Genomic DNA, 22,819 nt, shown 5'->3' on the forward strand with positions numbered 1-22,819 from the left:
CTCCCTGGATCCACCCCAGGCGTGGAGAAACTGCACAGGTCAGAGTCCAACCCCATGGCTGAGAATTCCCACTGGCCTCAATGGAAAATTTTCCCCGATGTTTTCATTTCACAGATCAAGTGGCCCTTTCTCACTTACCTACGACCAGAAAAAAAAACAATTTAGTGCCAGAAAAAGCCATCAGCTGCAAACCCTGAGGCCCAAGGCACCCACGAGAACAAATGATACTCTCCATCTGATGAATTAAAAGGAACTAAGAGCTGCAGAATCTGCGTGAGCAGGATCAGCTTCCTTGGCAAAAGCCAAGACAGGTGGCTACAGAGTAAAACGCATCAACAAGAAGGAAAAAGACTATTCATGTGAGAAATAAGTGCGCTCTGTTTACTGAAGTCATGTGTATCACCACTACCCTTACCTTTACGTCTTTGTAACACCATGCACATGTAGTAGATAAACCAGATTTGCTCCTTTTCACCAAACTATGTTGCTGGGTCTATATTCGTGGCCACCTGCCTGCTTGCAAATTAACCCCCGAGAAGCAGTGAACGGGGTGCAGAAAACACACCGGCCTGCAGCACAGTCAGCTTCCGTGAGCCAACCCAAGGCAGTCTTCTTCACTCCGTTATTTTAATGCTGTTGTCCACACGGCATCCTCTGGGCTTAAGGAAAGCAGTGCTCATTTTCCTTTTTGACTGCTACGCCAAGGGACTTGCTGCTCAGTTATATCTCCTTATATAATCTTTATTATTGATTTACTACATGCATTTTGCTGTGCATCTCATTAACATTAAAAAAAAGGAAAACAGGGTAAAAATAGCGAAGTGCAAACCAAGGAACTTTCTGTAAGTTACTCCGTGTCTGGCAGGTACGCAGTTTTCCCCAGTAACCAGACAAATTGTACCAATAACATGGAGAGAACAGGGACTCTGGGGAAATACTGATACACAGTCTTTTTTCATTCTTTTTTAAGCAAATACTGAAGTGTCTGAGTTAACCTGAGCTTGCTCAGCTGCACGCTGAGGACGGCTGATTTGGCAGCAGTCTTCTCCTCTGGCAGCAGCAGGGAGAAGACGGGACCACATTTTTCCACAGGCAGGGCTCGCGTTGCTGCCCTGCTCTGCTGGGCTGGCTCAGGCACCCCTCCCAGGGTGAGACAACTCAAAATAGACTCAAAGACTGCACAGTGATGACCTTGGGCAATCTAATCCCCCTGACCCACCACTCCTGAGACCCTCAAAGGTGAAGGACTAAGCCCTGGTCCTGCTGTACAACCCACTCAGGCAGTTCAATATAAGAAACTCTTTCTGGAGTGCCATGCGAGCTCCAGAAAGGTTGTGTAAAGGTGGCATAGGAGGGAGTTCAGGGATTGAACAAAGGTATTTAAGGATTATACAGGGCTCGTGAGATGTTTAAGGGAAGAGCCAAGAGAGTGGGAGGGAGGAATCGAGATAGATGGCAGAGAGCCAGTGCAGGAAAATGCAGCGGGGTCCGGGTGGCGAATAAAGGAGGCTAGTGACATGTAAGTAGGCGGCCAGTCAGCACGCTTGTTTGGCTAAGCCCAGTGCCAAACCACCTCCACTTTGTCCTACCTGAACTGTTTCTAACTATCTTCTGTGCAAGCGTGCTCTCTGTTCTGAGAGTGCACGTGTGTGACCCATCAGCAAACTTCAGGCATCTGGATGTTGGACACACTGGGTCTGGGACCCAAGTCCCGAAAGACCAAGATTTAGGGAGCCTGATACCAGAAAGATCCCTGAAAGAGGGTTTTCCATGAGCATTAATCCATGCGTCAGGCTGTTGCTTGTCCTCTCTGGGTTTGTGCGGGTGCCTGTGCGTTCATGGCTGGCCATATCTGTACGCTATTTGTGCATATACATGTTCCAAATTTGTGCTTTGCCTTGCTACTGGCAGGGAAGAAGGATAAGGAGCAGCTGCTCACTGCCCTCGGCACATGAATCCCCTGGCTCCTTCAGTCCCCTGGGTTCAGCTGCTCAAAAGCACCACTCGAAAAAAAGGTGAAGAAATGAGGAAACACTTCTTTTTGAGCCCATCACAAAGGAAAAGAGTAAAGCGTGGAACCACAAAGGACCAGTTTATTCCCACGTCTGAAGCGCTGCACATCACAGACAACCCAGTTTCACTCAGGCACCTGAGCTGGTTTTGTTCAACTCACGGTGGATGCATCTTCCAGAAAGGCTGTTCCAGGCGAACCTTCTTGGATTGAATTTTTGAACATGCGTAACAGGCCAACGTAAACCGAATTTTGCCCTCTTCCTTGTGAAATCTTTCCAGTTGCCAAATAGCGCCCTTTTCAACTGCCCCCAGTCAACGCTGGCACAAACACACCAACGTCGATCTTCCAGACGCTCTGACAAGTTGTGCTCGGACAGGTCCACAGACGTGTGGAGGAGCAAGGAGATTCAAAGCCAGTTTCAAAACCATTTTCACTAGTCATGTCCGAGTGCTGGAATCCTGAAAGCCAGAGATTATGCACTCCATTATGGAAGCAGAAATTAGGGACACATTGGTTTTCCAGTTGAACGTCTACTGCAGAAGATCAAAGGTGGTCACTCAGATACCACGTAATAAGGTGATAGAGAGCATTCACCCCATTTTCCAGCCAATTTTGAACAGAGCATCACGCCGTTAGTATTTGGCGAACAACTTCTGGGTTCCAAGCAAATCTTTGGTGTTTTTCCATGGCTATTACTGTGCAGACAAAGCTATTCCAGAATCTTTTCAGGTGGGACCGGTGTTGTGTGGCAGCCAATAATCTTTATGGTAACACTGCAATGAAAATGTCGCTTAGTGTAATGAGCAGAGATCATAAGTGAAGCCCCCAGCTGCCTCTCTATTATTTTTCATTACAGTCTTTCTGGGTTTGTTATGCTTCAAGAGTACTCAGGGAATTACACCAAACTAGGCTCACTAGTCAGCTCTTCATTACTCAGACCATACTAAAACTGAGCCATCAGCAAACTGAACCAGCTCCTGAGGCAACACGACACTAACATTTGTTTGAATATTTACCATTTCTTTTTTAGCTTGTCCTCTTTCTTTAAGCTCTGTTCTGTGAAACAAACTTATCGGCAGTTGGAGGTGGTTCTGAAACAACAGGAGAATCGCAGAATATGTTTTCATGCCATTAACGCCTTGAGAGAAGGGCAGGGCTTCCTTCTGACTACCAAAAACAAATTGCAATATACTCATTTTTTCTTGATGGCAATATTTTCCTTTGATTTGTATACCACAGTGCTGCGTGAGCTGGGTGAGACAAGAAGTCTCACCGGCCATGTGAATCCTCCCTGCTCCTGCAGATTTTCACGTTGGCTTCTGGCAAAGCAAGAAGGTGCCCACCACTTCGGAAAGCAACAGTCACACTTTTTAAAAAAATCCTTCTTTGAAAATGACAGCAATGGACATACAGGAGTAAGTTCTGGCATCACAAAGCCTGCATGGTTTCCTGAGCTGCCTTCAGGCTGTTTCAAGGCCCACAGCGAGAAGGACACGGAGCCTTCTGGAGGGCTCCCTTCTCCCTTGATGTCCACTAAAATGAAATGGCAACATGCAGTCAGCCTGATTTTGATTTCAAGAAAAACAACACATTCTGCTTCTGATTTCAGCGGGTGCGAGGTTTGGCCCTTAGTGCCACGTAATCTGTACACGACAACTGAAACTCTACTAGTGCACACTGCACAGCACAGGCTGTCCTGCGAGATATTCTCATCTTAAAATCACATTTTGTATTTTAGCCCTCTACTGAGCTTGGGAAGCGCACAGATCTTTAGGTTATTCACGGCTAGGAATCACAATAGAGGTTTTGGCATAATCTGTGTTGTAATTAGTGTTAGCAACTGAGGCATATCTTTGAAACTGTGCAAAACCAAACACTGTTTTATGATGCCAATCAAACCACATGTTCTTCATTATTTAAATCATCTACTCACAGCCATTATTATGAAGCCTTTCGATGCAAGCAAATAGGCAAATTGTGCTTGCAGTACAGCTCACAACCCCAGACTACACAGCAACATACAAAGAACATCTAGGCTGGTTATGAGCACCGGAGTGAAAATGATGTCTTCTCATCAACTGTTTGTAACAGCTAGTGCCAATGAGTCACTCCGAGTTCCTTAATGCACACATTAACCAAAATAGTCTCTCTTACAAGGAAGGTAGGCTTATGCATACCAATATGATGGGGTTTTGCTGAACATCTTTTTGCTGTAGGTAGGCAGCACTCCTCCTAAATTGTAGGTGCTTACGTATGGCAGTGAGTTACAGGAACAAATATGGAACTTTTACTTCAAAGGACAGGAACGACTTTGCTTGGTCATCAGACATTTGCAAAAGGCACCCACAGGAGCCTTAGCGAGTGGTGCAAAATAAGCCAGTGGTTCCATCTGCTTCTGGGCTAGGGGAACAGGAGCACAGCGCTGGAACTGTTTGCAGTGAATCAATGTACATGGCACAGCAAAAGTGAAAGGCAGAAAGAGTGCAACAATGGGGAGCAACAAACCTGCTCTGCATATTCTTAGAAACACGCTGGAAAACACATTGCAGAAAGGGCAAACAGGATCCTTTGACTGACTGCTGTCCTTCCTTTTTGCTTCCCCACCACTCTGGCTAATAACATGCTTGCAAAATCCCACTCTAAGCACACAGGGTAGCAAATGGGTCCCCCCTTGCAAAACCATCCCGGTGTCTCCACAGCTTGTGGCAACGAGCAGATTTATGAGAAATGCCAGGGCAGAAATGGGGAAAGCAAAGCAGAAAAAGATTTGTCAACAGCTCTCTGTCGCTGCGAAAGTACTTCATTAGCCTGTCAACTGCACGGTGTCTAGGAGATACATTTATCGACAACTCCCTGCCAATCGATCCAACATCTATATAAAACTCTTCTTATGCAATGGGCATGCTGACATCACCGTGAGATCCATAGAGAACTAATAGTGTTACTAAGCCCCAAATTGCTCTAATGCCTAAACAAAATGAAATCAGAAATGCTAAGACCCCGCCAGCATCTCAGCAGCTGTATCATACTCACTGCTTACAGCACAACGTTTTGAAGCAAGATTTATTTTTGATCCACTTCATAGGTGGAGCATGAACTCACGCTGAATAAAAGTCCTTACACAAAACACTGTTTTTCACTCCTGTGGATGTTTGTGCTTATTGGATTACTTTTGGAACAGAGGGAGCTAGCATTTTTCACTCCCTCAGCGCAGTATGCAAGTACTGGGAGATGTTAAATGCTGTACACCAAGCAGCAGCTCTGTGCGGTCAGCTCTGCCAGGCTTTCATCGGGTCAGGATAATGCTGACAGTGGCTAACTGATCCTGCAGCGGCTCTAACAACTGGCAGCTACTTTACGCAGCCAGCTGCCTTCTTTCAGTGCACACTCTCCTAACCTTTATTCGCTTTGTCTACCTGTTTTATCATTTCATGATAAGGCAGCATCATAGACAGCAGGAGTAACCTATTCTGGCATCTCCATCTGGCACTATATATCAGGGTTGTGCTGCTCTGGTGGATTAGTTTCAGATCCCTGTTGGCAGATCAAAGGCAGCAATAATAACCACAAATCAATCCCCCTTTACGGCCTAAAACATCTTCTCCCTTACACAGGATGCCTGATTTCTTCACCACCCCAGAGCCCTTAAAAATACCAGCTTTGCCTAGACACAACAGCTCTATGCAGGTAATACCCAGGCGCTGGAGAATTTGGCACTGGCGCTTTTGGATGCTTTCACCTATTCACTGACAAACAAAATGAGCTGCATCCGTACCGAGAGGCTCATGTAGACCGAACACTCGAGTCTCTGAAAGTCAGAGAGCTGCTTGGTGCCAAAATGAGGGCATATAAAAAAGACGGCTCGCTTCCTTCAGTCCCGTCTCTTGTAATTTATGGTCTAACAACCACTTTGGAGATACTGCTGTGTTTTCACTGAAGCACCCCAGCTACTGTCAGCTCACTGCTCGGTGCTCTACACTGACCAGCGGGTGCTTTGAGAGCACATTCCTCGGTTGAACAACCAACCCATGCAGAAGTTGGTCTCTAATGATGTTTCCAGGCAGTTACCCACTCGATTAGTCCATGCGCTGGAAAACAGGACTGTCAAGAAAGAGGATTCATGAGGTTCAAGATTCACGTGGTTGCTCCAACTCAGGGTTGACATCTGGTCCCTTTTGTAATGCCTGTGCCTGCATTCTTCAGATCACTCATGAGTTCTTGATGTTCACATGTTAGGTCTTTGTTAAAGGTGGTGAGGGTTAAAATATAACTCAGTGGATAGGTATTAGCTCTCTGCCTGGCTATACTTTACTGTCAAAAAGATTTTTGTCACAAGAAAAGCAGCTTTGTTTGCTCCCTCTCCGCAACATGTTCAGAGTGACAAAGACAAAGCTGTATTTGCCAGGATGCGGCCAGGCAGGTCCCGAGGACTGAACTCGAACAGAGATATTGTGGCTAAAAATCTCTGCGCCTCGGATTTGACAGTAGAACAGCTATTATGCTGTAAATGATATACCTGCATGGGCAGCGAAGACAAACTCTTCCCCTTATCTTTAAGTCTTTCAGGCTTGTAACTTGCAGTTTGAACTGTGTCTCCGAAGAGATTGCAGCATCATCTAGAATAACAATGGTTCAACATTCCTACATTTTTCCTAAAATGAAACCCAGTGAAAACGACAGCTGCTTAAAGATCGTCTGAAATTCTTCAGAAAAATATATCAATTAAAAGCAAGCATCCAGAAACCCTTTGGTGCTAATACTGCATACGAATACAGTCTACAAAGGCCAGAAAGACCTAGTAGTTCAGGGTTCCCACATAAGGGTCCACAGAACATTTTGTCTTACAAGTCTCTTAAACATATATATAATATATATATATAAATATATATATATTTATATATATATAATATATATAAAGGAATTTGATCCTATTTTTTTCAGTATTCAGTTATTAAGCCACAGTTCTACTCGATTGACTGTTTATCACTACTTTTTTTTACTACACACATAAAACCAGAACATTGTCTCAACATATGGATAACGTGGATAGTACATATTACTCATAGTGGCACATAATTTTAAGAAGAACTGTAACTGTACTATTTCTAGATAATTTTAAAACTATGACAAAGATGCATGCTATTGAAGAAAAATGGCAAGGCTATAAAAAGCAACATGGGTTTGAGTCAATCAAGTATAAAGAGAATCATTTTTTCCTTATAGTATGATTCTTTTTACTTGCTAGTGTAACTGGGAAGTCAGAAAGACTAAGCAAAGATCAAGAAAAAAAGATCATCTTCCTCTCCCCTCCCACTACTGAGCTTAGAAAAAGATCCTAAAAGGAAAAAATGTAACACTGGCAGTTTCTAAGACAGTTTAATAAACCTTGGGGAAGGCCTAAGTGTCAAATTTGCCTTCCTGGTAGTACCTAAAGCACCGCTACTAAAGCAATACAATAAAGTTTATGAACTTGTCTTTACTGCTACATAATTTATCTTTGAGAAATGGCTCCATGGCAAACAATTGCTCTCTATGAATCTCTTTGGGGTTTCAGTGGGCTGCAGTTTTTATCACAGCAAGTAAACTGGATCAAGATTGAACACCAAACTGAAATATATATCACAACAGTTTTTTTATTTAATGAAAGATACTTAATTCAGAAGTTAAACATTACTATACTCAAGTGTTTTCTCCTATCTATGCCAACCTCCCAACTGAAGTCTTTTTGAGACACTTTTCACTGACATTCAAAAGAAATAAAAATCCAGAACCACCCATATTTTTCTACTTAAGAAAATTACCATTTTATTACTGTTATATTAGTTTTGCGCCTAACAGAAAGAAATATATCCCTTCATATAAAACACAAAAACAAACAAAAACCACCCCTCTTCTCCCACAATTTCAAAATAAACTTAACAAAAACCCAACAACTACAACCACAGGTACACTGACTTCGCTTGGGCTAGTGGTTACAGTACAGTTTGCTCAGACGACTTTCCAGTACGTACTTACACTGCTGTAGAAAACCTTTATTTTTGGAGTACTTTCCCTTCTGATCAGCAAGTTCACGTGGTGTGAATCAGAAGGTGTAGTCAGAGAAAGGACCACGCACCCACGGTGTCCAGTAAACTCCATCAACACCCAAACCCTATGAGCACATGCAAAGCTGGCACAACAAATGGGGAGGAACCGGCTCAATGGAAGAGCCCTAAAAAATAACGTTCAGCCTGGATTTCTTGCCAAAGAGGTATTAGATCGATCTGCAGAACAGCTTTGTAAGAAAAGCTTCAGTATAGCCTGGAAAAAAAACAAAAACAAAACCAAAAATGATTGCACTGTGAGACCGATGGCCTAGGAGTACAGAAGGGTGGTTTTCATCCCTGGATGTTATGATTGTTGGCCAAGTGGCATTTCTCAGTGTGTTTGTCTATAACAAGATAACTGCAGGATGCTGGATTATTTGATGAATTCCCACATTTCGGGGAATGTTCGGGCAACGTCGTATTGATTTTGGTGAAAACAAGAAAATGAAAGGGGAAAGGTACATATACACAGAGTCTGTGGGTTTGTGACCTCTTGCATTTAGTTAGCAGGTGCGGTTGTTGCAGCCGTCCAGGCCTGTGGGTAATGGTCTATAGATCAAAACGCCAGTGGATGGCTGCCACCCTCCTTACCAGCATTAACAATCCTCTCTCTTTCCTCCTGTATCCTTGCAGCACCTGCCCCCAGTAGAGCTCAGAAATGCCAACACCTGGAACAAACTGCCTCAGGGATGGGCTAGGGAGAGGATGGAAGAGAGGAAGGAGGAGCTATGAGGACAAAAGGGGGTGAAGAGGCATGAGAAGCCTCATGTATGGACAGGCTGCTGCCCTTGGCATTGGAAAAAGGGGATTACACCGGTATATTGTAAAAACCACAGGGACAACTCCTACTGTGGTGAAGAAAGGGAGCATGAAGTGAGTGAAAGAATAGATGAGAGTTCAAACCATGTGAATTCAGGGAGCCTTTACAACGTAAAACAGGACATGAGGGGTCCTCAGCTGACACGAAGAACAAATCCCCGGATGCCAGGCAAGTTCTCCTTAAGTCTGTTTTCCAGTACCACGACTTCAAGACCAAGAACATGCAGCATAAGCACAGACTTCAGCAGACCCTTCCCTGTTTAAGCATAGATGGTGCTTGTCACTTCTTCACATCCATCTTGTGGTCACATTAGCTCCATTAATGAAAAAATAAATGTTGCAAAAGGGAAGTATTAACATAGCTCATACCAAGGATATTAATTTTAAAGATGCTATTTACTTTGTATCAGAGCAGTCATATATCTTGGTCTCGAGCAGTTCCTAGCCCTGTCCAGATTCAGACTCCATGTTACAGAGACAAACTCTGTCCTGACTCTCCTTCCTGCCCGTGATTCATTCACCTGACATCTTAGTACTGCACCCACTTGATGGGCTTCATGTATTTAGTAAAAGGCAGTAATTCTTATTTAAGCAAAAATTAGCTTCTTAGTGCAGAGCGGATACTGATTTACTTTGAAGTGTAGACACGATACAGCTCGAACTATCTGTGTGAAAAGCAAAGTTACCCGGCTGCAAACACCCCGGGTGGCCCTGTGCTCGGTGAGAAACGCACAGCTCCGTGGTGAGGTGGGGTGGGGCCCCCGCCTCTAGGGATAAGCGCCCTGTGCAGCGAGCTGCCTGCAAGGGTCGCCCGGTGCCTGGCTTTGAAGATCCATGTCACATCCTAACAGTGCAGATGCAGGACCAGAAGAGGCTTGTGCAGGTGTCTCGCCTTCTTAACCTGTTCCCTGGACACAAACCATCCACAGATGCCAGTGCTGCGTTTTCCTCGTATCAAGAGAGAAAACACAGCGAGCCCGAACTACCTCTGAGGCAGAAAGAAGAAGTCAGATGATGGTTACTCTTCACACTGCTCCCAATTTGCCAACAGAAGTAGGCAGCCAGCGTGGGAGAGCACCGGCAGCCCTGGGGACACGAGGTTGGCCCTTTCAAGGCAGAGGACCTGGAAATCCTCCCCACAGCAGCAGCTGTCAGAGTCAAACCCAGCGCTTCCAGAACGGGAGAGGAAACAGAAGCAATTACCCAGACAGGAAAGGTGCCAACAGATAACTTGGGAATAACCTGCATATGTGAGCACGAGGCGGGTTTATTTTCGGATGGAGGGCACCACTCCTCCATCTGTCTGAGCAGCGAGCTCGGTCCCTCGCTGGCAGGCACCGGGCGACCCCGGTGCCCTCACACACTGGCACGGCATTACTCCCGCCCAGCCAGCAAATGCTAACTTAGCATTACCAAAGCCTGAGCTGATATTCTCTTCAAAATTCCTCCGTTCCCCACTTTCTTGGTCACTATGGCAACGACCATCATCCTGTGAACAGCACCATCCGACTCGGGGCTTGTTCTGCACTTATTAATCTCAGCCATTTTAAGGATTGCCTCTTTTCCCTGGGCAATGTTCCTAAGAGCCGAGTTTCACTCCCCACCGATGTCACCAACACTCCGACACGGTTTCTCATGTCACAAATCCACAGCTGCCCCAGTGCAGTCCCACACAAGGCTACGTAAAAGAGCCAACACCAAACACACAGCATATTTTTTTAAGTATTTCTAGGTAGACTGGACACAGACCGAGGACCTTCTCTGGACAATCGTGGTCCTTGTGAGCAGCTTTCCCTTGTAGAAGCCATCCTTGACAAATAGAGATGCTGACAATCAGCTGTTAAAGTCACGTTAAAGATAGCGAGACAAGGACAAAATAGCAAGTCTTTACTTTGAGCTAGATATTTTCCAGGAAATGTCTCCCTTACTTACTATTTTGTTTAACTGGGCCATGACTATGGCTTATTATTCCTCCCATTACATCCATTCAGTATTTACATTAATCCTGCCCTGCGAAAGACAACACGATTTCATTTCACTTGACTCTCTTCTTACTTTTTTAAAAAAAATATATTCTAAAACTATTATTTCAGTGCAGGAAATGGCAACTTTAGACTATTCTCACAGCCTTTCTAAACAATTTTTGATTTGGAAATTATTTTTGATAAGGAGGGGACAACAGCTGTGAGCACATAGTTTATTCTGGCAGAACAACGTACCTGAGTCCATGGGCTCACAGCTTCAGGATCAAATAATCAGCACATGAAATAAAAACATGTAACATATAATAAACATATATATGTTTGTAGGAAGAAAGATACTTTTTTTTAAAGGAGTCTTCAGCAATTTTTGCAAGCATTAGTTTAACAGCACTGCTGCTTACGTGTACGTGGATAAAGACTACACATGCTACAGTGGGAGATCTGTAGCATTTCTCAGTACATTGGAGAAAACAACATTTTCTTTCAGAAGGAAGAAGTCATTTTGGTTGAGGCAGTATATAATTTTCCACACACAAATGTGTTCATCCAAACCCAACCTACATGTCTCTGTACCTTATGCTCAAATTTTCTCTCACTGCATTCAATACATTAAGTGCTGCCTAACTCCCACCTCCTGAATTCAGAAAAAAAATCATTTTTCCTTTAAAAAAAAACACCCTTTGGAAGAGAATGTATTCTTATTGTTACAGCCGATGAGTTAGAGGCTGAAAACAGCCATTAGTTAACAACCTACCCATTACCCTGTAAAGTGTTAACAACATGTGAAATGCTGCTCTAAGGAAATTGTCCCAAGTAAAGGGCAGGACATGCTCCCTGGTCCAATGTCTTCTGGAGAGTAAAACTGTGCGAAGGGGCTACATCACTCAAAAAGGGTTCCTCTTCTGTCCTATGCTGGCTCACCTTTGCTAGCTGGCAAATAAAAGGGTGGCCCACGGCACTGCCGAGGGTTTAGCATCTCTTGCACACTTTCATGAGTCTATGGTGAAGTCTAGATACTGCAAACTCTAGATCCTGGAAAAATTATTCAGATAATTCAAAGTAGCCACAGAGTTTAGCAATACAGTGGTACTAAAGGAAGCGCAGGTTACCTAAGGTAGATACGGTGAATGCAAAACCACATAGAGGAAACCCGGAGTCCTAAACAGACCAAACAAGAAAATACAATTTGGTTGTGCCTTCGTCTTTTGTCCATCATCCCTCTCTTCCAAACATTGAGTGGTGAGAGAATGAAAAGACACCCACTACCTTTTTTTATCATATTCTTTGATTATTTTGTGTCCTTGATACCTGCTTTTACTAAATTCTCTGCTTTTCTGCTATTGCTGCATTTCCTCCCTATCTCTTTTCTTTGCCTAATCAGCTGATTCTCCTCATTTATCTTCCCTGTCGAGAAGCTTGGCTCTTCTTATTTCTCTTGCTCGTCAGCCTTTGCTTTCTTACTGGTCTTCCTTCTGCACCTCTTTTATGCTTTCTTCCTTCCTTTCCTTGTTTCTCACTATTTTCTCACTTTTATATACATATATACATATACAGACATACACACAGGATACTCATCTTTTCATCTGTGCTCTCTTTCTACCTCACAGGTGGTTGGATCTGAATAGGAGTGACTCTGTTTTGAGACATTTAGTAGAAAAATGAACGACTCTTTCCTTAGTATTTTCCTCAGCAGATGGACAAACACTTCACAGAGGGGATCTGCTATAAGGTATGTTAAGATATTTCCCGGGATCTCATATCATCATTCAAAAAGCATTTTTTAAAGGATTTTAAAGGATTTCACAAGAAGTATTTCCTATACATCTTTATGGGAATTGCAATAAATCCCATTTTTTCCTTAGAAAGTAGGCATGAATTAACAGTTATTACTGACATCTGTCATATTTTAAATACCTTTATAAAATTTAGTAGTGGCAACAACAGCTGTAGCATAAAACCCTGTGAAACAATCTCCTTAATCGAGCATCCTTTAAGGAAAGCAGCTTCATCACTGACAGTCATTTAGTAACTCAGGAAGCAGCTTCCCAGAAGATACTTGCTGCTGTTATATCCAAGGTGATTAAACCATAAGGTGATTTATTTCTTTTCTGACACCTACCTGAACTTTCTAAAGCCATTAATGACACTTTATGAAAGTATCAGCAAACACGGGACATAATTATCCGCAACAGAACTGTGTTTACAACACAGACACAGTCACAGTTCTGCAAAATGCCATTTGTTGGCAAAACATTAATATCCTAAACCACAAAGGATGTGCACCCACCAGTGCAGTAAGGGTAGAAACGCTGCCAAACACACTTTCTCCCCCAGCCTTTTCCTGGCTCTCCTTTCCCCGTGACTGACAGTGACTTTCTGAGAGCAGGCAATATCTCCAGGCATGAAAATCTGTGTGCATAAGAAATTGTTTCATATTAGTCCTATTGCAGCACTACTGGTTACAGAAGGAAGCTGTAGACAACAAAATACGTATTTTATTTTTTTATTATTTAAATAAGGTGTATTAAAGAGTGAAAAAATCCCTATGTATAGAAATCCAAAGGAATATCAATGTCTGACATATTTCCCCCGCCATATTAACTAATCCAGCAAAAAAAAGATCCTTGGTATGTCATTTGCTGATTGATGAGCACAGAGAGCTGAGACCCGAGCACGGAATTTTATTGCTGAAGACATTTTCATCTGCAGCCAAATCACCAGGGAAACACTTTGTCAAACAACTTCATTCTGCCGGGAGACTTTGTGACAATATTGGCAACTTAAGAATTTGTTCTGTTTTTTCCGATGGCATCTACCTGCCCGTGTTGAGAAATATTTACAGTAGCACTGCAATTCATGCAGATGTCCAGCTTCAGACCTGGGGAGAAGTGGTTCACATTTCTTTGCAACAATATGTAAAAACCAGCTAACTCACAAGCTCTATTTTTTATTATATATATATAAATACGATCCAATATATTTCTGGCAGCGTTTAATACCAATCCCCTGTACTGTCATAATAGCAACTGATCTTACATTGAGCATCTGCAGAGCTACAAATTGTTACTTGTTTTCAAGAGCTCAATCTTGGTTTAGTTTTTCTTCTTTTTTCTTTTTTACTGCACCTGGTGGGACTCAGTCAGACAAAATGCTGCTAACTTTTACGCCGTTAGGCAAGACGATAGGCTTCACCGAGACACAATGAGTTAATGCATCCAAACTTATATCCTCTGGCTGCTCCTGAAATTGCTAAGGAATTTGAGTCCTGCTGGTTGTCTTGAAGCTTTAATTATTTTCTGTGTTGAATGAAATTCCCAGGTTTCACAATTTTTAATTTTTTTTTTTTACTGTGGTGGCAGCAAAAGTGACCTTTGTGAAGTCTTCTTGGCTCAGTAACAGGCATTCGGTGCTCTCAGTGCCTCAGTTATACCACGCACAATGGGCTAAATCTAAAAATCCAGAAACACCATGCCCAGACAGGGGGGTTATGTATAAAATTGAAAACGAATGAATGGCCAAACAAGATAGTTAAGACTATCTGGCATATGGCGGAGCAGGGGATGTGAAGAGTGCTGCTATTCCTTTCCAGTTACAAGTGGAAGCACATGGATGAACTCCCAGCTTCAATTCAAGTCAAACATACATCTCCAATCCCTTGCATTCAATGGGGTGAGAATTTCTCCTTGGGATTTTGGGGTTAAAGTCCTCCAAGCCTCGTTGATAACTCTGGAACTGAAAATGGGGGTTAAGGCAAATAATAACAATTTGTCCTCGAGAAGTTTCCCTAGGTAGTGCGATGCCATTTTACCCGGGCAATCTGCCAATGGCATCGTTCCACTGGCTAATTTAAGGGACAGGAGATCAAGTGTTTAATACTAGCTGCCAGTCAGCTTGCAAATAAAAAGGCTTTCATCTAGCACTGTGCATCCATTTCCACCATTCCTGTCACTGCAGGATCCACTCAAGCCCCTGCTGCTACCCATCTTCCCGCTGTTGTCCTTGTGAAACACACAAAGAAGCATGCTTTAAAAAAACAACACATGCCACATGTGCACCAAGCAAAAATAACATGCTGAAATATTCTCTGAAGACTTTACCACCAAGTTTGTTACCTTTTTTTCCAGCTACGAACAGATTTTAATGGTTAGCTCTTTTGAGACAATCCCATAAGACATATTTCACCATATCACCTACCTATCACATGGGAAATCCTCAGGTCAAGTCCAACATCAGACAAATCACCCCATTTCTTTCTAGACAGATTTTGAAAGGGATGAAGGCTGACAGATTTGGTGTAAGGTTTTCAATTTCAACTCTTCATACCTGTTGTTTCATTTGCTCGTTTTTCATAAAAGCTGAACTAAAAGAAAAAAACGAAAACCCCAAACATTCTCTTCTACCCCATGAGCAGCTTAGTACGAAAAGAAGCAGCTGGGTCTTTTACTGGCTACATTATGTTGTGAATAGAGCCCTGGGCCTAATGCCCTCGTGTGAGATCCCCCACAGGTCTGCCTGAAGGACAGCTGTGCTCTGCCCTGCAAGGGACGAGCCCCCAGTGCTCTCCTCCTTTTGCAGTGCTGGTGCCGGCTCCTGCAGGAGTGCCCACTCCTCTGTTCAGCTGTCCTGGGTGTGAAGGAATAATTCTGTCTCCTTTTCGGTTGGGCACGAGCTTGCTGCAGGGAATCTGACCGATTATCCCTAAACATGAAAATGCAGTTATTTTCGTAAGTGCAACTAAAACCATCTGTTAAGAACTGTGCTCAGAACTGCACTCCAACAAGTAATGTGGTAACCACAGCTTAAAAGTTCAAATGGTGTGCAAATAAATATAATGCAGCAACTCTTACACTCCAGAAGACAAAAAGCACAAGAACAGGTTCACTGGACTCTGTGTCTCGCAGCTAGAAGTGGAAGTATTCTTCCTTTTCTACCAGGATGCACGAATCCAGCTTGTTGCAGACACTGCTGTGTTAATGTGACAAGTTAACAATGCCTCGGCTTGCTCAGCAGTAATGATCTTTCAACTTTCCTGTCAGATCAATGCACGACTTTCCTCAGGACCCACTTACTGGAACACCGGTCAGGAGGGAGCGCAGCTTTGCAAAACAGCGTCCAAACCAGACAGCTCCGCCAGGAATTGCTGCAGTGAGAGACACGAGCCTGCCTGCAAAACCCTTTGATTCAGCGCGCTGAAAGGAGGCATCCCTGGCCCTTCTCAGATCACGCTGCAGCACAGCTTTCCTTTGTGTTACGTATAACCACGGCGGGGTTTCACTGAATGAGCCAGGTTTGTTGCTAGTCCTTGCCCATCACTGGGCTCACCCCACCTGGGTCGTTGCCACTGGCAAACAGGAGGCAGTGGGGGGCAGCTAAGGTATGGTCCCGAATATACTTTGATAAACTGCAAATGGAAAGCACACATCAAACACCTCATTAACAACATAAAAACCTGCTGTTTTGTACTCGGGCCTAAACGCAAATGTAGCTACATGCAGCTTGACCACAAAGACCTGATGAAAAAAAAAACAGAAACAAAACACCCAAGAAATGACAACTAAGCCATTAGTACTGGGTAACAAGTCATTTCTTGCAGAGCCCAGAGAGCAACTTCTTCATCTGAGACAAAAGGGGGATTGAATGAAGGGGGGAAGAGAAGGGTTTTGATCTCTCTCTCTTTTTTCCTCAACACTTCACCGTTACAATCAAACCTGCTGAAACTAAATTTCAGTCACCATGTATGTGGCCTTTTTCTTTTATATTTTAGCCATGAAGTTTCAATCCTCCTGCTCTAGCTGTGAATAACAATGCCATTAGTGCAAAGGGAGCTCAGAAGATAATTATTCACAATCACCTTACTCACAGGCCATACGAAATACAAAATCATTTCTATTTTGAAAGTATTATTCTTTAGACAGTGGAAAGCGTACCACAATTTGGAAGTCATTTTTCTCAAGGATCTTCATTTTCACAGCTCAGAATTGCTAATTTGAAAATACCTTCTCCCAAATGTCAAACAGAAGACACTACCAGTGCATGCATGTGAGTCCCAAACACAGCTGACGTGTTGCTGACTCTTTCATAACTGTTTTCTCCAAGAGAGAAGACATCACACCTTGCAGAACGACACTAACGTTGCTCCACCTCAGAAAGCTGAACCCCAGCTTCTCCAAGAAATGTCAGGAGGCCGCTACTATGGAATTACTACCTAAAAACAAGGCTTAGGGCACAACTGCAAGTTTCACCTAAGACGCATGGGTTTAGTTTTAAAATAAGGCAGCTTCACAGTAACTCAACAGGAACGCACACTGCCATGCAGCGCACACAATCTCATAATAACAATTTATCTCTTTTTGATCTGTTTTAAAAGAAAGCAAAAGCCAGAGCACTGCATGGCATCAGCAGCCAACATGAGAAGAAGAACCTGAGGAGGAAAAGGACCTCCTCACGGGGGTCCCATTAACTGTCTAAATGCCCCCAGCAAAGTCATAACGGAGTAACTGCAAAGGCTGCATTTTCAGTCCTACTTCAGAGCTATTATTGAGCCTCAATATATTGCCAGCTCCATCTGAACACCAGAAATAGTGGGAAATTAGAACTCAGTACTTATTCATGAGCTCAAATTTAAGCAATTCTTCTTTTCAAGGATTACAGGCTTGATTCTCATCTCCTCTGCTCACCCACGGGAAAGGAGTAATTTTGCTGCGGTCAGTGTCAGTGCAGGGCAGGGAAGAGTCGTTCTCTAACCGCAGGTCTGCACTGAAAGGGAAGATGTGATTCCCAGCCAAGGCAGCACAGACAACAACAAGCAGTGAAGAAGCAGAGCTAGGAGCTTCAGCAGCACAAGACTGCTGAACCTTATGTTGTTGTATCTTTACGGTTATTCTTACTCATTAAGCTGGCTCGAAAACGTCCTGGCATGCTGAGGATCAGACTTTTCTCCAAAGCAGAGACACAACCAATGTTTGAAGTGTGCTCTACTTAGCTGGATAGGGCTCATCCTTGCTGGGTGTGAACTGGAAAAGCACTGTGCAGTTTGACCTCTTCACCTCTTAGACCGGTGGACAACAACTTAAAGAGGTTAAAAGGCAGTGAATTTACAGCATACATGATTTTATATTTGTACTTTTGTTTTTTTTTAAGCAACAACAAAAAACGTTCCATGGTAAAAGATCTAGCCTTCAACATCAACTGTCAAGACTATCCTCAAGAATTTGATGGATGGAGTGGCTACGGCGATAAACAAGCAAGTCCACAGATGATTCAGAAATATTACCCGCAGAATCAAGTCACATTGGTGAGACACATAGTACGCAAAGATGCCAGCAGATTAGATTAAGAGCCACTGAAATGCCTGCAATGAGGTTTAAATTTAATTAGCAGGATACAAGGTTCAGACGTACAGACATGAACAAAACCAGACAAAATGAAACAAAATCCCGAAGCTCCCTCCTTCCTACCACAGAAAAAGAACCAGTAAAAAAAAGCCATGGATATTTTACAGCTATGAGTATTAATAATGTTTTCTATATTCTTTTTACTTCCCTCTGAGGGAACATTTTTTTCCTCTTCTGACAATGATAACTTCGTTGACAGGCAAGAATACTCTAACTCCGTAAGGTATCAACTTAAACTGCCTCTTAGGAAGGCTCAAACACCTACGAGTACCAAAGAGTTTGGGGAGAGCCAGATCTGAAAACCCCTGTCAAAATCTTGACAATGAACACCACAACCTCACACCCACTTGAAATCAGACAGTTGAAAGAACCACCACGTTCGCAAGAAATTTCACCCACAACTACAAAGCCAGGATGATAATGCAATGACACCTGTCAAGCCGGACAGACAATATATTTCAGAAACAGAAGACTGACATAACAGCCAAGACATACAAAACAGCACAGCAAACAGCAGCAGTCAAAAGGCCAGGATCACCGCTGGGGATCTGCAAGTGAAATAATATGTAGGTAACAGCTCTGCCCCATAGCTGCTCTCGGCCTTCTCTTGGAATGACTAATTTTTTAACTTGATGGGATCTGAATAAATCCCACCAGAACAGAAGAAATTTGTTTTGCAAAGTTTAAAACCCATTGCAGTTTTACAGAAAGGAAAGCACGAGGAGGCCTGCCTGAGTAACAGCATAAAGAATGAAGGGAGAACTACCGATTTCTATTCAGGAAGAATTAGTAACTGTGCCTTATGAGACACAACGATAACATGAGCTCTGACCTCAGAGCACAGGGCTGACCCGGAGCATTAGATGCACCACTAACACACTGTGCTGCTACTAGCAATTATTTTTAGCAGCCACGCATCCCCAGAATAGAGGAACTCACTCACCATCTGCAAGCAGGACAAAAGCGGGCTACAGAAGGCCACACTGGGCCAGGAGACTCCTCACTGGAGAGATCCCTTTGAGATCTGATCTGGGTGGTACGAAGGTACGTGCTGGAGCACCAATATGCCTATTTGATTTCAGCAGCCTGTGAGCGCTGAAGAACGCGGAGAAGTCCCCCTCAACGCTACATCTGCCTACTGCCCAGCTTTAAAATACCTCTCCTCTGCCTACCTCCCTCCCCAAAACAAGCCAGGAACTCAGCTGAGGCACGTCTCCCCTCCTCTGGGCTCCAACGATGCTCTTTTAGAATTGTCTTGGGGAATTTCTCTGCTGCTTTTCATCACTTCTGAAGTTCTCACCTCTAATTTCACAAGTCTGCGGGATGACGTGAGGGGACTTCAAAAGTTAAAAAAATGCAGCTCCTAAATTATCTGGACCATGCCTCTGCCCCGTGGAAATAAGCATTTTGCCTTCCTTGAGAATTACTTTTCTCTTTTGCTTGGCTGCTACCAGCATGTAATAACCATCAGCAGCACCTGTTGGGGAAACTAGCCGCTGCCCCTCAAAAATGTAGTGAAATTACCTCACTTTTCTGCAAAGAGGAGTTTCTAAAAGCCAGCTATTTTGGCCGCTTCTAGCCTGCATGAAAACTCGTCTCCAGCAGGAAATGCAAGAATTTCTCTGTATCAGGATCTCATCTGTTTCTCTGCAATTCCCCAATCAGTACTTAAGAACGAGGTAATTTTTTAATCAAAAGCCTATTCTGCGAGCTGTCTGCCCTCAGGTCCATCTCATTCATCTCTCAGGACACGGGTTTCAGTTTTCTCCTCCAAAGAGGTTACCAGATCGCTGTAATTGGATGGCCCCAAGTGCTTCAAGCACCGTAACAGCAAGGGACAGAATCCAGCTTGTGCTCTGAGGGATGAAAGATTTTCCCCCTTATTAAATATTGCTAACAATGTGTTTTAAGTACTTCAGAGGAAAGTATGTTGTAAAGAGTTAATTCACTCACATCTGGCTATCAGGTCTTCCCTAGCACTCAGGCTAAAACTGTCCATATCCCACCTACAACTACTTGCAATAAGCTAAAATATTGCTCTCGCGTTCATCCTTTAAACATCTGTGGACTTTTATGATCCTGTAATTAACTTTCCTTCCCTTATTGCACTACCAGCAACTACTACTGCCACAGAAGCACAGCTCTTCCCATTTCCTCCTGTTTTATTTGCAAGCCTATCTCCACAATTATTTTCTAAAATTACATCCTCAAAGTTTGAGAAAAGATGTCTTTACTGACCTCTAGCCTTGTGAAACGTGTACTGTATTTTTCATCACTAGAAGTGCACATCTGGTTCTCTGTTCTGGTTTTTTATTATTATTTTAAGAGGCTTGTAACAAAGTTTAAGTGTATTGTATTAAAATTACTATAACTGCAACCTGAAAACAACTTCCAGCTAATCACACGTTGCCAGTTAAACGGACATGCCCAAACTACATGCAAAGCTATGTGAAGCATGATCTTTCCAACAGCGTATTTCTGTACATGAAAACCTCCACTGCCACACACCCCATCCCAATTTAGACTTCTTGACTAGTTTCAACCTGAATATGCCTTATGCTTTTTAACTCTCAAAGGAGTTCCATATCCATAAATATTTTGTGAATATTTACTGAGAGTTAGCACTGAATAATCAAGCAAGGGTAAATATATAAATCCAAGCCTTTATGATGGCTGCGGGAGAAAAAGAAATCATGTGAAACCCCCTAACTAGCAATTTGGATTAGACCTTTCAGTGCTATAAACTAAACCGAAGCCTTCCTTATTTTAACAGAACTGAATATATAAACTCTGCACTGACAAAAACTCATTTGTTATCTGTTGCTACCACTCACAGATAAGAACGGTCTCTTGTATGGCCCAGCACCACACAACTACATCCCAAGGTAGGTGGAGTACGGGGAGTAAGTCCCACAATACCTGCATCAAAGAAGATGCATCTGGACAATGTCTGCTCAACCCATAAATACTGTGACTCACTGAAAGGATAATAAGATATCATATCTTATTGAATCAGGATGTGCAGTGATGGATACCCTAAAGAATGATGGATACGCTTCAGTTAGAGTGAGAATTTCTGCTAGACATACAAATATCTGAGGTAGATCTGAAAAAAATATTTACAGCCTTCAGATGAAACACAAATATTATATCAAAACATTCGCTATATCACTTAACTCAGGCAAAAATATAAAAACACTTTAACGTGTCATCTTTTAAAAGCAGATCTTCCAGAAAAATCCAGTTATCCCAAATGTTTGTCCTATTTCCTGATGCTAGAATTCTGAAGAAATGCATTAATCAAAATTGTTACTAAAAAGTGGGGGGGTTCTTCTTTCTTTTCTCCCTTATTTTTTTAAGGGTTGGGGCAAAGTAGTGAAGTGAAAAGGATAACCGATCCCATTCATTAAATTATACACACAACGTATTATTTTACATACGCACTGTGAAGAAAGTAAAAAAGATCACCCTCACCCAAGTGTGAATAAAAAATGTAATTATATTGAGAGTTCCTGTCTTAAAGGCACCAGAATTACCTGTCACAGAAGAACATTATTCAGCAGGTCTGAGGGACGACTTTGAGAGGCATTTGTCACTGAGCTGATTCACTGGAGTTACTGAACCAATTCATACAGGGAAATTTTAAATCGGCAGCAGCCACAATGCAATTGGACTGAAAGAAAGAAAGACTTGCTCAAAGTTTAAAGTGTGCGACACAGGGACAGGAGAGAGGGAAAAAAAGGTTTCTTAAAAGTATTAGAACAATCAGCTAGGGTTCTTTTATCGAGCACAAGTGATGCTTTCAGGGAGCACAAGCACACAAACACCAGCGAAGCGTTTTTCCTACATTAAGCCCTGATCCGAGCGACATTTACGTGCGTTGGTACTTAGATGATGAGAAACTCTCACAATGCACTGAACTAAGCTTGCTTCATTTGGAGGAAAGCCTTAATGACAAGTGACATTTCTGCAATAACATGTCCTCCTTAAAAACACTGTCTTTAAATCTAACTACAGGTCTAATATATTTACTAGAAACTCTGCCTGAAAACCTGTGATTTCCCAAAGCCTTGCTTTATGATTACTCCTCTGCTCAGACAATGTTTTTCAGCAGGTTCTAAAATAGCCTGGCAGTTTCAAACATAAAAACTAAACATATCTCCTATAGCGTCAAAAAATATAACCAGTAGATAAAAGCACTTTATCTGACTTTTAAAAATACTGTGTTGGAGATACAAGTCTGGGAAACATAAATAAGAACTGGGGCCACTATATGTTGTTAAAAGAAAACTATTTCATACCTTTATACGGCTGCTTTGAAGCTTCTATAACTCTGTCAAAATGGAGGAGAGAGGGTTCATGGATACAGGAAAAATATTTCTGAAGTTCTAGGTGTTTCCAAACTTGCCTAAAAAGACCTAAGCATACTGAACATACGCAAAAATGGGATGGATGATGGTCCCCTACGTTATCCAAGGTGCAGTAAGAACAGGATTCAATGAACATCACCACAGGTAAAGTGGG

At 42.8% G+C, this 22,819-nt stretch overlaps 1 protein-coding gene across 7 annotated transcripts in view; it reads right to left on the reverse strand.

Annotated features, from left to right (window-relative positions):
* Positions 1-22,819, reverse strand: part of RSU1 (Ras suppressor protein 1) — a 100,883-nt gene that overhangs the window by 10,191 nt on the left and 67,873 nt on the right. For 3 of the 7 annotated variants that reach the window (XR_014579446.1, XR_014579447.1, XR_014579448.1), the window contains exons 9-10: positions 11,139-14,633; positions 765-8,314 (exon numbers count right to left, since the gene is read on the reverse strand). The exons of 2 other annotated variants lie outside the window; for them this stretch is intronic. Coding sequence is in view for 2 of the 5 variants with exons in the window: in XM_083823597.1 (XP_083679723.1) it covers positions 16,197-16,302 (106 nt within the window). In the remaining 3 variants the exon portion in view is untranslated. Of the gene's footprint in view, positions 1-764; positions 8,315-11,138; positions 14,634-16,181; positions 16,303-22,819 lie in introns of those variants that run through there. 2 more of the 7 variants (XM_083823600.1, XM_083823597.1) reach the window with 2 other exon arrangements.

The sequence above is a fragment of the Anser anser genome, assembly GCF_964211835.1.
Source record: "Anser anser genome assembly, chromosome: 2".
In the NCBI taxonomy this organism is placed as follows: domain Eukaryota; kingdom Metazoa; phylum Chordata; class Aves; order Anseriformes; family Anatidae; genus Anser; species Anser anser.